Here is a 16967-nt window from a genome sequence, read left to right on the forward strand (position 1 = left end):
AATCGCCTAGGCTGTACTATCTCTGCAGCCGCTCTGACATTGCCTTTTATGGAAGCAGCGTCTGATTGCCCAGTGAGACTCCTTGTAAACAGGTTCAAAGGTAAAGGTGCATACAGACGTGGCCAGCATAGCCGCGCATGACAAACAGGGAAGTGACGTCCGAGGAACACAGGAAAAGCCACACCCTTCAAGCCAGCCCAGCTCCACCCATCCCAAAGGTGCCTGGGAAAATGCAAGTAAACACACCATTCAGAAGCTCAAAAACTACCCCTATGAATGAAACAAGGTGCAAAGCGAAATGTAACAGTTTATTAAGGAATTGCGATGGCCTTTCAGATAATGCAGAAAGCAGTAGGAATTTTGTGTTCTACATAAGTGGTCTCAACCTTTTAACTTCTGTGAACCCCCACTTAATCATTACAGAAACCAGGGGACCCCCACTGAATCATTGGTGAAATCTGGGGACCCCCACTGAATCATTAGTGGAATCCTGCGCCCCCCCCCACCCCCCACCCGCTGAGTCATTACTGGAAGCCGGGGACCACGGCCTAGACATTGACGATGATTTGAACCGCAAAACAAAACACAAAAAATGCAGAAAAAATGCATTCATCAAACAAATACACAAATGATGACACATTCTATTTAATTCTCAAACACATGTAAATAAAATCATAATTTTAATTTTAATGGAAAGCTTGGAACTTTTCTAAATTCAATTGAGGCCCCTCATCCATACTATATTCTGTTTGGTGCACCTGCACTGCTCCCACAAATCAATCTGAGGATACTAATTACATTTTTACCCTCCAATTTCTAATTCCTTCACATTTACAGTAGCAGTACGTTTTAAGGGGCGTCACTTTTAACATGAGAAAAAGTGGCGTACCGGTGGTGCAAGAGGCTTGTAAGTAAGCCCCTAAATGTTTTAATTGTACTTGTGGCTTCTTTATTTATATACACTTTATTAATCTATTAATATAATTTAATTTTCTAAGTAGGCGCAGACCCCCTGAGGAGGCTTTGCGGACACCCAGGGGTCCCCAGACCACAGGTTGGGGCCACTCTTCTACATATTATTCTCTGTTTTTTAACTTTTGCTATTAAACTCTGCTTTTTAGGTGTAGTTACTGACAGCTTTAGCTGTTTAGGAGACCTCATTTTTTTTGTCAAATCTGTTTTATTAAGTTTTTAGATCATAATACATAAGCATATCATACGGCATCACATTACATAGACATCAAGTCAGAAATCTATACATACTGGTGAATCATGCCAACTGTCGGGGGGAGGGGGGGGGAACAGTCAGGTGTTTGCTGGCGCGCCCACCCCCGCCCCCCCGAGGCCCAGTCCCTTCACCCTTAGGAGTTCAGATGTCATCTCGTTAGAAGGGGCCAGCCCCACCCCCCACCAGCAATGGAGCCGTACAGAAAAACTAGACTCGCCAATACAACTGAGGCGTCGATATAATCAAGAAAGTGACATGCAATACAAAGGAAGGAACCCATAACAAAGGCAGCGTGTGTATTAACGTGTTTGGTGTGCTCTCACCCCCCAGTCCTCCCCCGACCCCCCCTCCCCCACACCCCCAGGGGCACCCCTCCAAACTCCAATAGGCGCAGGTATCCCCAATCGCTCCCTACCGCCTCACCAGTGGACCCGTGACAATGGGGGCCCCCACTGGTTCGCCAGCGAGGCTGCCTACACTACGTCGCCGCTTGCTCCATTGCCGTCCTGCCTGGCCTCGTCCCTGCCGCTTGTGGTGCCCTCCCCCATCGAGCGCCGGAACTCGGCAAGCAACTGTTCCCAGCGGTCCGCCATGGGCTCCCTCCGCAGCCCCAGTGTGTCCTCCCTGCGGATGGCCGTCCCCTCCGCTCTGGCCCATGCCTGAAACGATGAACTCCAGGCCCTCGCGTGCGGCGGGTCAGGCGCCTTCCATCTCCTGGTGATGAGGCGCTTCGCCACCACGAGCCCCAGGTCCAGAAATCTGGACACGACCTTGTCTTTTGGCGATCTGGTGAATTGGTGTAAGATATGTTCGGGCCAGTCAAAGGGAACGCTGCGCCCCACACTCCCTTGCAGCTGCTCACTAACCGCCCTCCAATAGTCGTGCAGCACAGGGCAGCTCCACAGCATGTGTAGCAACCCCGCCCCCAGCTCGCGGCACCGGGGGCAAAACGCATCCACGCGGTGAAAGTACCTGTTAATCAGCTCAGGTGTGAGGTAGGCCCTGTGGACTATGAACAGCTGAATTTGGCGAAACCGCAGATTGCGGGGGATACGCACTGGGCTCCTGAGCACCCTCTCCCACTCCCTGTCCGTCAGCGGCCGTCCCAGGTCCAGCTCCCACTTGCCACGAAGTGGGCCCAGATCAACCGCCGTGTGCTCTCGTAGCGAGGCGGCAAACCAGCGGACCAAGTGCCCGCCCCGTCCCATGACATGCAGATATTGCATGGTCAGGTGTTGGGCAGGCTCCGCGGCCATGTTCCCCCATTTGGCGGTCAGGCTCGCCAGTAGTGAGCGGTGCAAGAGGAATCCACCAGGTGGGAGCCCGTCCTCCGACACCAAGGTCTCGTACGGGATCAGCTCACCATCCCTGTATAGGTCGCCCAGCGTGTGCACGTCTGCCGCCCACCAGTCTGTCAGCACGGGGGCCGCGAGCACCCCCCCACCCCCAGGAGAACCCTCTAAGGGTATCGCTGGCGCGTATGGCACCACCGCACGCGTGAGGTACAAGGCCCTCTTAAAGCACCTGTGCGCCACTGCCAGGAGGAGCGGCATCGGCCCCGCCACCGCTGCCAGAGGGTGGAAAAGCCTGGTCACGCGCTCTAATGAGTAGGGGGCAGCCCCCGTGGCCGTGTCATCCCTGCCCCTGTCGGCTAACCAGCGGGCAATCCATTGCAGCTGCGCCGCCAGGTAGTAATGCTCAAAGCAGGGCGCCGCCAGCCCACCCCTGTCCGTCGGAAGGAAAAGCTTTGCTAGCGCCAACCTGTGCCTGGCGTTACCCCAGACAAAGTCCCGCAGCATCCGGTTGAGCCTGCCAAAGAAGGCGGGCGGAACGTACAGTGGCAGGTTGACAAAGTAGTATAGTAGACGCGGGAGCATGACCATTTTGGCGAGCGCCACCCTGCCCGTGGTGGTTAGCGGAAGCGTATTCCAGAAGGCCACCTGTGACCCAAGTGCCGTGACCGCCCTCCCCAGGTTGCCATCAAACAAGTCAACTGGGCATCGATAAATGTGTATCCCCAGGTAACGGAAGGTACCGCCCCCTCCACTGCACCGGCGTGCCATTCAGGCTGTAACCCGGGTCCGCAGTCTCCTCGTTGAAAGCATATAGGCAAGATTTACCCGCGTTTACGCGAAGCCCTGAAATAGTGGCGAATGACCGTAGTAGCGGGGCCAGGCGCTCCGGCATACTACCTACGTCTCTGACGTACACCAGCAGATCGTCCGCATAAAGCGAAACCTGGTGACCCGCGTCTCCCAGTGGTATCCCATCGCCCAGGGTCGTCCGCAGAGCCTCCGCTAGGGGCTCCATCGCCAGGGCGAACAGCAGTGGGGACAAGGGACATCCCTGTCTGGTGCCCCGGCCCACCGGCACCGCCTCCGAGACATGAGGGCCCAACCAAACACGGACCGTGGGGTTCCTATAGAGTAGATCAACCATCCGGAGGAAGTCCCCATCCAGTCCGTACTGCAACAGCACCGTGGACAGGTATCCCCACTCCAGGCAGTCAAACGCCTTCTCCAAGTCGAGGAGGAGGCACCCCGCTCTGGGCCATCTGTGCACTGCCTCACCGGCCACCCGAAAGTATCGTCTGAGATTGAGCGACGTGGACCTCGCTGGGACAAACCCGTTCTGGTCAGGGTGCACTAGGTGCGGGACCACCGGCGCTAACCTCTCCGCCAGGGCCTTCGCCAGTATCTTGTAGTCGACGTTAAGCATCGCCAGGGGGCGGTAGGAGCCCAGGGCTGTGGGATCGCGGTCCGGCTTAGGTATGGAGACTAAGAACGCCTCCCGCATGGAGGGTGGGAGCGACCCTTCTTCCAGCGATTTGCTGTAAAGGTCGCGCAGCAGCGGCACCAGGGTCTCGCGGTATGCCTTATAGTACTCAGCGGGCAATCCGTCCGGTCCCGGAGTTTTGCCCGTCGCTAACGATTGGATTGCCTCCCCGATTTCCTCTAGGGAAAGGGGGCCACTGAGTGCCACGTTATGCTCCCTGGTAGCCACGGGTAGGCGTATGGAAGCTAAAAACTCCCCGAGAAGGTGCCGGGGGCCCGTCCCTTGAGCCGCGTACAAACGTTTGTAATGGCCTACGAAGGCCCGGTGTATTTCCCGCTGCGTGTGTACCAACACTCCATCCTCCCCACGGATTGCTCCGATCGGGGTCCTGCGATCCTCCTGCCGGATGATCCAGGCCAGCAGTCGGCCCGCCCTATCCGCCCTGGCGTGTGTTCTGGCGGTGTGCGCCGCATAATTATGACAGCGGAGCCGCTCCAGGAGCTCCGCGTGCTGCCCGCGGAGATCCTCCAGGCTGCGCGAGTGCCTGCCCCCTCCTTCTCCTTCCCTCTCGTATTGCAGGAGGTCGTTTTCGAGGCGCACTAGGGAGTCCGATAGGGCCTTTCGTATGTTCCACTGGGCCCCCAGGCAGTGCCCACGGATGGCCACCTTATGGGCGTCCCACTCCACCAAGGCACTGCTCGCCGTCCCCTCGTTGGCATCAAAGTAGGCCAGGACGGCCGTACCAAGGGAGGAGCGGAACTCCGGGTCCTCCAGGGCGCTCGGCTGAAGTCGCCAGGTGGGCACCGGCGGGCGGTCCGCCACCCAGCAGATCCGGAGCCATAGGGGGTTGTGGTCGGAATGCGTCCGCCCCAAATATTCCGACTGTTCGATAAGCGGGAGCAACGACTGGGTCCCCACCACCCTGTCCAGTCGCACATGGAGATCATGGACCGCCGAACAGTAGGAGTACAGTCTGTCCGTCGGGTGAAGTGTGCGCCACAAGTCCTGCAGTGACCAGTGCGTGAGCCAATCCCCCAACGCCCGGGCGTTAGATTCCACCGCCGTGGCGCGGAGGGGTGGGAAGGATCGGTCCAACTGGACGTCTAGCACCATGTTAAAATCCCCTCCCAGCAGCCAGGGGAGCCCAGCATAAGGGTGTAGGAGCTGCGTCAACCGCGTCAAGTAAGAGGCCTGATCCACGTTGGGCGCATACAACGAGCCTAGCAACAGCTCTTGGCTGTTTAGCTTCCCCCGCACCAAGGTGTACCTCCCCTCCCGGTCCACTACCACCTCCGTGCAGACAAAAGGAACTCCTGCTCGCACCCAGATGAGCGTGCCCCGCGCGTGCGCCGAATAAACAGTGCCATACGTGTGTCCCCTCCAGCGCCGGGAAAGCCTGCCCAATTCCGTCGAGGACATGTGCGTCTCCTGTAGGAGAGCAATCCCGACTGAGTGTCGCTGCAGATAGGAGAAGATGGCGTAGCGCTTGGACGGTGTGTGCATGCCCCGTATGTTCCAGGGCACAATATTAGTGTGTGTCATTACAAGTCGAGATGAGCAGGCCTGACTGGGGCCAGGGCGCCCCCACCAGGGAGAGGGGGGGACCGCAGCCGGGGGGGAGCATATTAGCGCGCTGCCAGATAAACAATAGAACCAACATGAACAATATAACAATCAGGGCGTATTCCCAACGGGGCATCCGTCCAAACCTCTAGAACGCCAAGTAAAGTTAGGCTATTGTTGTGTGAGAACAAATGGGGTCCGTGCAATCGTAACAACCTCTGGGACTCATACCCCTCCCCTATCCCAACTGGAAGAATAAGGAGCAGAATCAGGTCCGGAGCTGAACCGTCGTGTAGGTCCAATGTGAGCCCCCCACGGGAGGCTGCCACAGCTGCAATAGTAGGGGACGCACATATATCACCCAGCCCACCCCCGCAGGGCCAGGCTCTTCCAGTTCTAGGCCCTCTGCCCCCCCAAGTGGGTCCAGGGTCCCGGATCCGACCAGTACAGTCCCAAGGCCGCCACGTGACCCCAGGGCAGTGCCCGCAACAGTTATCAAACCTTCGGCAGCTCGCCAGCTGGTCACGCAATTAGGTCCGCCGTCTGCGGGGTCACCACCGGCAGGAGCAAGTCCTCCGAGACCACTGTGGACGGGGACGACGCCCCACTCGCTCCCGCCCCCACGGGCGTGCAGGCGTCCAGACGGTCACCGGCGGGCGGCGTCCCAAGCGTCGCCACTGCCTCCAGCGCTCCCTGCCGCTCCATCCGGATCCTCTCCGGGCTAGGTGCCACTGGTCCCAGCTGCGCCTCTCGCCGCGCCCCACGGCGCCCTCGTCTCCTGGATCGCCTCCCCGGGCGGCCGTCGACCTCCGGGCCAGCAGGCCTCGCCCCTGTCCATTGTCCCGACTCCTCCAGCCAGTCCCACACGTCTTCCGGGGAGTCGAAGAAGCGTGTCCCTTCCTTTGTCACTACTCGCAGGCGGGCCGGGAACAGCAGGGAGTAAGGGAGAGCCAACTCTCGCAGCTGGCGCTTCACCGCCATGTAATTACTGCGTCGCCGCTGGACGGCTGCGGTATAGTCAGGGAAAAGCATAACTCGGCTACTGCCCACGGTCGGGTCCCCAGTTCTTCGAGTTTCGCCGAGGATCGCGTCCCTGTCCCGGTAGTTGAGGAGCTTGAAGAGGAACGGTCGGGGTCGGGCCCCCGGTCGGGGTCTCTGCGCCGGCACTCTGTGCGCCCTTTCCACCACAAAGTGTTGAGACAACGCCCCCTGGGGCAGGAGGCCTCTCAGCCAGGTCTCAACGTATTGCTCCGGGTGCCTGCCCTCCACTCCCTCCGGGAGACCCACCACGCGGATGTTGTTGCGTCTCGAGCGTCCTTCCGCCTCGTCAACCCTGTCCTCAAGCGCGTGTACCCGATCTAGTACATCCTGCAACGCCGCGCCATGGCTCCGCGCAGTAGGCTGTAGTTCTTTGAGCGCCTGGCCGTGCGACTCCACTCTCTCGGCCAGCTTGCGGTGGTCAGCATGGAGGAGGGTGAAGTCAGACGTGACCTTGTCCATCCTCGTTTCCAGGGACGCCCGCGTCTGGTCCAGGGTGGCGCCGAGCCGCTCCACTGCCGCCAGCATGGTGTCCATCTTGGTCGAGAGGGCCGCCGCCTGCGACTCCGCGTCTCCCCCCGGCCGACTCTGCGCGGGGTCCGTGGTCCCGGCCCGTAGCTGACCCTGCTGCGTCTTATCTCGTAGCCGGCTCATCGCGTATTGTTGAGCGGTCGGCATTCACAGGGCGGTGCCAAGCACGCGACCCGCCGCGGGCCCTCCAAGCCGCGCCGGCACCCGGCCCCAAGTCAGTCCCGGGGCCCAGCCACCCGGTCTAAGTCAGCGGAAGGATCAGGGGCCCCGCCACAGTCCCAAGCGGCAACCGGCCCCCCTCCAGCGCTCTAAGGAGTCTGCGGCCAGTCAAGGTCCCTGCTGGCCCCTCTCGGTGCACGGGCCAGTCCCACAGCCGGGGTCACTCTCCCGGCGGCTCAGCGTCCAGTGCCCCGGGCGGGAGTGTCTCACCTCTGCAAAGTAGCGCTCCAGGCTGCCTCCTCTGTTGCCAGCGCGCCGTCCACCACCCTGGTCACTCTCCGTGCGGCGCCTCTCGTGGGAGGGCGTCAGCCCCAGGCCTCAGTGTCCGCTCCGCTGCCGCTGTGTCCTCCCGCGTGGCAACCGTCCTCTCCCAGCCGCCCCAGCGTGGACTCCGCCGTGCAGGCCCCTTCAGCTCGGGACCTTCCGCTGCACGCCGCCTGCACCCACGCACTCCGGCCTCTGGACTCACCGCTGTGGGCGCCCAGCCCCTTTCGGCTCGCCACTCGGGTCTCGTGGCTCCTCCGTTCACTGGCCCCGCCGGGCGGTCACCCTCCGCAGTCCGTCGCCGCTGCCTGTGGTGCGTGGCGATCTCGCGGCCCGCAGGGTCTGGGCGCCTCGCTCCGCCCCACGTGTCCGCAGCTCCTCAGCACTCGCCAGGGCCCCCACCGGCCCGCAGTCGCCGGAGGCAGCAGCTCTCAGCCTCCAAGAGTCCACAGCCGTCAGGGGGACCAACTTCGCTGCCAGCGCCGTCTCGCAACGTCCCCGCCGGGCCTCGCAGCAGGCCCCGCCTCACAGGCCGCTGCGCTCCCCCTCGCCACTCGAGCTCCGCTGGGCCACAGCGCCCCTCAATTGCCGCTCTCGGGGCCGCCTCAGTTGCTCCGCGCTGCCCCGCGTCGGGTCCGCTTCCAGCGACCACGATCCGCTCCCTCCTCAGGATAATTTACAGGATGTCCGGGAGGTAACGGTCGGAGCCTCAGTCGCTCGCGTCCGCCATGTTGCCCGGCTGCCTGTTTAGGAGACCTCATGTTAGCAATCCCTGAAAAAAGTACAATAAGAGGTAAATAGACATGGCTGAGGATCAGCACCATTCAGCCATTGGCTTTCATGTCTTCTTCGTAGTCTGAAATTGCTTGAATTGACTATCCCGACCATGTCAATTAGTGTATCGGTACATTGTCCCATGTGTGTTCCCATTAGTTTTTGCTTGAGTGGCATCAAGTAGTCCTTTTGTTAGATTTCAGATGTAGCATGATTTGTAGTTTGTAAATAAGTTAGGGTGCTTTTAGATGTAGTTACTTTATGAACATAACAGCATTTTGATTGCCAGTTAATGGCGGTTTTGTTGAGGAAGTGGGTTTATTTATGCGTTTTTATACAGCGCATACTTTACCCAGAGGTGTCAAAGGGCTTTACAATAGAACCAGTTATATTACATGAGGACTTCAGAGTACAAAATTACATAAAAGATACAAACAGATAAACTCTAAACTAAAAAAGAATGGTAGTAAGCACAAATGTCTACTACAGATACTCGTGGCTAGAGTTACATATTTACTCAAGAGTACATATTAACAAAAGTTGAGGCAATTAGGGTTGGAGAAATATATATTACATATTTACAGGTTCATTTGTTTTACTTTGCTGTCATTGTGGCGTTCAATTTGCGTCTTTTTTGTCACAAACGAAAGACGTCTGTGCATATAGGCTTTCTTTAAGCAGCAACAAACTAATGGCCCTTTGTGACTAGTACATGGAAAACAATATGTTGCTGTGTATGCTTTTTAAGTTCACCTCTTAAAAGGCAAACTTCTTCTGAATCCTTTGCATACTGCTTTTGGAGAGTACGTTTCGAACGCAATCTATATAGCAAAGGAGACCATACTCACAGATTACTTTGCATTTGTTTAAAATCAGTTACTAATAGAAATAAAAGAACAGTTTATGAAAGGCCAACAAAGGAGTATCAAAACAACGCATGGAGGACTTGGAGACCAGCAGATTTACCAAAGAATCCCTTATACTGGGGCTCACAAAGAGTTAGTTGGTAAAGTGACAGGACCAGGTAGGACGTTGTGAACTAGTGCGTAGATAAAGGTTGAGAAAGCAGATGAAACATTGGCCAAAGGAAATCATGAGCTTGTCCTCAAGAATTTTACATTTTTAAAAACAAAAATAAACAAAACAGTGACCATGTGTTCTTAGCAATTTTACTGCATTTCTCAATTATAGAGATTTGCTTTCTAACAAACGGAGAGCGTGGATTCTATGAAGCTGATTAAAACATTTTTTTTCACATAGCTCATTACGAGTGTCCCATTAATCCAGATTGGTTCAGTAACAGAAGTTACCGGCAGAATCAGGATCACAAGTTTATTGGCAAGACTGTGTTGCTGATGTCAGTCCCGCACCCATTCGGACAAATCACAAAGAAAACACTTGGCAAATGTGGAGGGAAAAAAGTCCCAGTGTGTGTGAAAACCCATGGGGATTGGTGCAGAAACACCAGTTGCCAAGGCAATTTCCTATTGTTTCAGGCTAAACTTTAAGTACCAAGGTATTCAGGTGTTTCATAACTACACATCCCCATGATATCCTTCTCTCTGGTGCAGGAATACCACATGGGTATCCCAGGTGAACTTGTAGTGAGACCTATAGTAAGAAATTAACAAAGCACAGAGACTAACAACCTTATTGAGTTATTCACAAGAGTGAAACACATTCCTAAAAAAAAGTTCTCCTACTCTGAAAAGAATGAGAGTATGGAACAGTTTTGGTACTAAAGGTGTGAGTTACAGTCAAGTGTTTCTTGAGATTTATGTAGTCACATATAATGGAAAGAATTGTGATCTACTTTTTAAGTCAGAAGGGTCCTACACCTTCAGGTTAGTTAATACAACACCTGGGGAGGAAAACATTAATGAATCATCTATGCAGGATTTAGTCATCCGTCGCTGTTTCTTGGGAGAAGGTAGTTACTAGGTCCATTGAAATGTGATGTAACACAGGAAGGTCATATTAGACAAATCTAATTGATTACTTCGAGTCGGTAACAAGGAAAATAGGTAATGGTAGGCCGATTGTTGTGATTTACCAAAACGCCACCAAAGCCTGAACTCCCATTCCACACCAAGCATTTACATTATAAACAAACTGAAATTCTTTGGGATGAAATGGTGTGACCAGATACAAATAGTCTTCAAAGTGGAATCTGTCCTACACAAAGGTTACAGAAGACCTCCTTCATGCCACGCGGGGAACGTGGATTTGCCACACAAAGCGGGAAGATATGGAATAACAGGAACAAAGTGATGGGTTGAAGGGAGGATCACTTACAGAAGGGGGGATGGAAGAGGAGATCATCCTCATGCAAGGGAGGATAAGGTGCAGAAACATAAGGATTATTCAAGTGGGTAATTAGCGAAAGGGACGGCGTGCTGAGCACGAGTTAGAAGCAACCATGGAATGGAATGAATATCCAGCTACACGAAGTGGATGAATGTGAGGGACATCGGCTATAGATGGTAAATTTCGGAATTTAGATGGTGAATAGAAACACAAGAGGAACTAAGCTCACAAGAGGTGTGACACTGGGAGACTAGAAAGAGAATCAGTCACACAAAAGAGGAATAAATGGGGTGTTTCTTTAACCCTATTTTATATATGTTTGGAAATGTTCTATTTTTTTAATCTAGTTTTCTCAAAAATGTGTTTGGCAAAGACCCCACACCTTCCATACAGAGACGTCCTATGAAGCTGGGTCTAGTAACAGAGAAAATAAGGAAACTAATTATAGCTGGTGTAGTAAAGTTCTGACCTGGATTTGGTGTGAATATACACATACCACGAGGGAGTATATTTTCTCTTATTATTGAACATATTTAGTGAATCATGTTGGGGGCTTTGTGCACCTCTTCCTGTACTGCCTACAATTCACAAGTAGTTTATATGGGACAAAATGTGAAATGAGTAAATGCCATTCTACTCTCCAGCTCCCCCTGTATTCCACCTGTTCTTGCTTCTAACAGTATTCATGACTCTTCATCCCACAGTTCACCATGGAGGATGATATTGCTTCACTGGTAATCGACAATGGATCTGGTATGTGCAAGGCCGGCTTCGCTGGAGATGATGCTCCACGTGCTGTCTTTCCATCCATCGTGGGGCGCCCAAGACACCAGGTAAGTGACCTCTAATTTACAAGAACAGCTTGGTATAGCTTGGCTCCTTTAGTTGTTTTTCATTTCTTCATATATTAGTTGAGTGATATTGCGATAAACGATTTAAAACCACAGAAGTACGCTTTAGGTCCCTTTCACACGTAAATACCAATGAAGTGCATGTCTGGTACCAATCAAACATTTTCATTAAAAAAACACAAACACGCTGACTTTCATGTCTTCTCATTATTCATGGAACAATTTTTAGCTTTACTTATTTTTGTTTACAAAAAAACAGTCCTAACCTGTGCTTTTATACAGGCCTGAATGTTATGGCTATCACAGAAAGGATCATACCCACCAGTCTTGATTTGTGCCAACTATGGGTTGGATCTGTATATTTACCTGTTATGGCCGTTCACTGTGGAGGTGTGTGATGAGTTACAATAGGTATGACGATGAACCTGCAGTCAGAGGTGTTTTGGTCAACAGCACCCACCCTTTGCTGGAGGGGGAGGGAGCGGTACACCTGTATACTCATTTGTCTTTAAATGCTTGCATAAATAGGGTGGGCTTCCTTTTAGGCTATGATAGAACTTATTCTGGAGAATGGTGTCCTGTGCCCAGATTCTTCTTCTGCTTTTTTATTTTATCTTGTGCTGATAGATTTGTACTGAATGACTAAATTTAATGCTTGGGGTGGGCAGGTATCGGTCAGGCACTTTATGAAATTAAGATGCATAGCAATGACTAAGTCAAGTATAGAACATAAATTAGTGGTGCAAAAGTTAAAAAACTAATGAACCCTGGTGGTTAACAGGGGAAGGAAGGTCACTCAACTATGCAGACCTGATGGGAGGCAGTGGGTTGTCGGCATGGATTGCCTAGCTCGGATATGGTGGTGTCCCCCCCTCAAGTATGTAAGGAGGCAATGGAACAGCTTTTGTAAGGTCCATTTATGATTTGCGCTTACGTTTTTACTACCTGTCACTCTTCAGTATATGTGTGGAAGAGTCAAGTTTGACTTTGGTCTCTGTCTTTGGTTGCAACCCTCTGTAATTGAGGAGCATAAAGTAGCTGTAGGGCCTATGAGTTTGTGGGAACCTTTGAGCCTTGATAATGAAACGGTTGTGATATCTTGGGTATAAATTTCGCTCAATCTAGTTATGTTTGATGCACGTAATAGGAGTTAGGTTATTGACATATCTGCCCCAGCGCCGGGATGCCTTTAGCTAGCTGTTCGCGCTTTACAAAAATACTGGATAATAAATAATAAACAATAATGGGGTGACCCTGTGTCCCTCAGAACCTGGGTATGGATATATAAACAAAAACAATGGTTCTGTTGGGTGTACCAACTATTTCTTATGTAAACAATTAGTATTTATATATTATTCTCCATAATCTTCAAACATTCATTCATTCATTTGACATATGGAAGACATCCCCTTAAGCTTCACCTCGTGTTGACAGCCTTGTTTACAAATGTGTGAGTATATATAAATGATTCAATTTATATAAAACAACATAATACTCATCAATTTGCGTTGCTTTTTGCTATTTATTCCATATGTAAAAACAGCTCAGATATGAATGTTTGAAGATTATGGAGAATAATATATAAATTCTATAATAAATTGGCACTCTGGATTGTCCTTGACAACCAACAATTTTTAATGTCTACTCGCTACTGTTTGAGAGCCAGATTAAATTGAATAATAAAAAAATACATAGTCCAAAGTAAAATTCCTCAATGAGATGATACATTGTTTAGATGTAAAAACTAGTCCGACAAAAAAGTATTCAGACAGAAAAATAAAAGCATAGCTAGTAATCACAATACAGACAATAGTTGTTAAACAGTAAAGATAAAAAAAATACCTTTTTAAAGCGCATTGAAAAGAGAGGATATTAACAGAAGAAGGACTTCCCTCATAAAAGATTTTAATGCTGAAGAGCAGATTCTGAAACATCTTGGCTTGAAAATTCAGCTTGCTGTAATATTGGGATGTCCAAATGTAAGAAGTCCTTAGTACAGTTAAAGACAGTTCTCTTTCAATTTCACTTTTTTCAGACAGACAAGGAGGCCACTTTAAGAGAAATGCATACAAATCAGTATAAAAAGCTTAAAGTAAATTACGTAGTGCAGGCAAATCACTGCAATTCAATAAAACTTGTAGTAAAGTGAAAAAGTATAAGTTTAGAAACAGCTAGAAATTCACCTATAAGGGTTCAGCTATTAAAAAGCTGTTAATGCTGCAATAGTTTTAGAACGCGGTGCTGTAGCCAAATGGGACAGTTTAGAAATGAAACATCTTCATGGTATAATTCTGCACTTAGCTCGTTGGCCGTCTAAAACTGAGTCGGTATGGAAAATATTATTTAATTTTATTTGAATGGACATCTTGGATTCCACAAAGGAGGCATACACTTTTTGTTATACATTAAGAAATGAAACTCCTTCACAATAACATTCTGCACATCGCTCATTAGCATGCAATCCCTCCAAACTGAGACAGTATGGACAATATAATTTCAATTTATTTAAGCTAACATCTTAGATTCCAAGAAGGAGACGTACGCTTTTTACTATACATTTAAATTTTTTTACAATAACTACAAAGGAAACTTCAGTGGGGTCAGGGGGAGGATGGAAGATAGTCGTTTGCTGGGCAAGGTTTTAGACTTTCATCTGTCTTCAGGCAACTGGCCCTCTGTAGTCAAGCCCTTATTCACATGCCTGTGGGATTCGAGTACATCAAGACATCTATCCTAAATAATTAACATGTACAGGGAAAGAAAGAGATGGAGAGAGTTGTACAGAAATATAGATCAAGAGAGATATAGAAAAAAGAGCTAATAATGAAGAGAGAGAGAGAGAAAAAGAGAGGAAGTGGGGTAGAAGAATCCAAATGTTTGACTATTACCAGTACTTGTATTCCATCTTGAGATAATCACAGTGGACTACTTAAGCTGTTTTCCAAGTGTCCATCTTACTACAGACCCCTCTGTGAAGACAACCCTGTATTTGTGGTTATTTATCTGGATGTCTTTTCAATGGTTTCAGCTGTATTTGTCACTTTTTATCAAACTTTAATTATTTAAATTAGTTGTGAATACATATAAAATCATTGCTTTCATTACATTGCCTATTCCCCTCTTGTTAGGGCGTGATGGTTGGTATGGGCCAGAAAGACAGCTACGTTGGTGACGAAGCCCAGAGCAAGAGAGGCATCCTTTCTTTGAAATATCCTATTGAACATGGTGTTGTGAACAACTGGGATGATATGGAGAAGATTTGGCATCATACCTTCTACAACGAGCTGAGAGTTGCCCCAGAGGAACACCCGGTCCTGCTAACAGAAGCACCAATGAACCCTAAACTAAACAGAGAAAAGATGACACAGGTGTGTTAATCCATACCGACACCTTGAGCAATCATATCCTTCGAAGAAAGCGTATTACTTCTGTATATTTTGTTAGTTTTACTCATTTTTTATAATATTTTCATTTTGTTGTCTCCGTTCTGTTGAAAATCTACTTTCATAGAGCGAATCACTGGTCCCACTTAAGTTCACTAAATCAAATGTGTGGTTTGAGAAGTCAGGAGCTCTTCTTTAAGAAGCTTCCAGGGAAAAGTGTGTTAGCTTTGTTGTCTGGGGTTTTGATTATTCTACCAAGGCAGATACATCCTTCAGTCTTAGTTTGTATTTCACCAAGAATACAGAATCGCTGCATAGAAACAAATCATAATTTTTAAGGATATGGCTGGTTGTCATTGAATCTTTTTTAATTTTATTGAGTAAACTCTTTGACACTTAGGAAAAGACATACAATTCAAATTCAGTTTAGTAGTGGAATTCATAGGGTTTTATTCAGTCCCTTATTCCAGTGAAACAATGTGTTAACATTCTCCCCCACCCTCTTACTTTGCCAAATTCTACTGTGAAACTACACGAATAGCACCTATCCTCACAAATTCCTTTGGGTAGGTTTCTTCTTTGATTTCTGTGCAACCAAAGCCACGGTAATCAATGATCTAAAAGAGATAACGCATGTGTTAACAAGTTCCCTCCGCAAACTGCATTGACTTTCCAGGCAGAGTTCACCAAAGGATCGCAATGCTAACATCAATCAACCTATTTCTTTATTGCATGTCTTTTGAAATGCCGCTCACATAAAGAGAACTGATATAAAACTTCATAAGTTTTAGATTTGAACCATGAAGTACATTTAAATGTTTTCTTTTCAACACGTGCATATTTTAGGAATCATTTTGTCAACAGATATATTTATAATTGCAAATCCTTAGGAGACCTCCTTCTCAACCATAGATATGGACAACAAACAATTCAGCGAGATAGGTAAATTGTACAGCCTATAAACTAAAATTGCAAAAATGAAGATACATCACCTATAACTCAGAGAAAGTTTTACAGTTTATAAAATGCATAACAATTTCTATCACAGTCCTACCAGCATCTTACCATTTCTTAAATACAAAATGTCAGCGTAAACCTCCAGCATATTCCAAAATGGAGTTAATTGATAGTACCGGGGCAACTGTAATTCTCAAGATGTATTCCGTCAAATCTGTCAAAGGTAATGGGCCTGATTGGTGTTTGGTGCCAGCTCTCCGTCCGTAAGGGTGGCAGATGACATTAAGTCTTCTAGCCTGACGCTGATCGGAGAGCGGTGGGCTGCCCTGTCGTTCCCTGAGTGCCTGCCACTGTAGTGACACTGCGAGGAAGCTATATTGAGTGGTGTGCATACCCAGAGACATGGCACGAACTCTACACACACGACCACGGAACCTCTTGCGCCTCCCTGGCACATTGGCCCTGAAGATAGCCACTACAACAGCCTGTCCTGCTGCGTGCACTCCTGAGAGGGCAGATTTAGCCTAACTGCGGCTGTACCCAGTCACAATCTACAGAGAATAGCGTGAGGGTGGGTTTGTTCATTTTCTTTAAACCCAATATATTGGAAAGGATTGTTGTGCTGGGTCTCCACTCCTCTGCATAATGGGTGGCATCAAAGCTCGGCAGCCCGATCCCCCTACCTTTGAGGACACGCATACTGCAACGCGTAGTGACTTCGCGCAAAGTCCGGAATTGGATGTTGTGCCGCCCACGGGGTCTGAACAAAACGCTGCTAAGCTGGACGTGATACTGAAAGAAATAAGAGACTCTCGAGTGGCGATTGAAACTCAAATAGGTACGCTATCTTCTAGCCTCAACCTGTTGCAAGCGGATCATAAAAAGTTGGCGGACAAAGTAAGATCAAATAAAATAGATGATTTGATACCGCAAACAAACAATGCACACTTCGCAAGTGGAACAACTACAACAACAGCTACAAGGATTGCAAGATAGGGAGGATGATGCAGAAGGGAGATCCCGTAGAAATAACGTCTGAATACTGGGTATACCGGAGAGAAGTGAGGGATCTAATCC

At 49.7% G+C, this 16967-nt stretch overlaps 1 protein-coding gene across 2 annotated transcripts in view; it reads left to right on the forward strand.

Annotated features, from left to right (window-relative positions):
- Positions 1-16967, forward strand: part of LOC146796533 (actin, cytoplasmic 1-like) — a 52759-nt gene that overhangs the window by 8225 nt on the left and 27567 nt on the right. For both annotated transcript variants that reach the window (XR_014969632.1, XM_085629154.1), the window contains exons 2-3: positions 11404-11532; positions 14679-14918. Coding sequence is in view for 1 of the 2 variants with exons in the window: in XM_085629154.1 (XP_085485280.1) it covers positions 11410-11532; positions 14679-14918 (363 nt within the window). In the remaining variant the exon portion in view is untranslated. The remainder of the gene's footprint in view (positions 1-11403; positions 11533-14678; positions 14919-16967) is intronic.

Source organism: Triturus cristatus, chromosome 10, assembly GCF_964204655.1.
Source record: "Triturus cristatus chromosome 10, aTriCri1.1, whole genome shotgun sequence".
Taxonomy (NCBI): domain Eukaryota; kingdom Metazoa; phylum Chordata; class Amphibia; order Caudata; family Salamandridae; genus Triturus; species Triturus cristatus.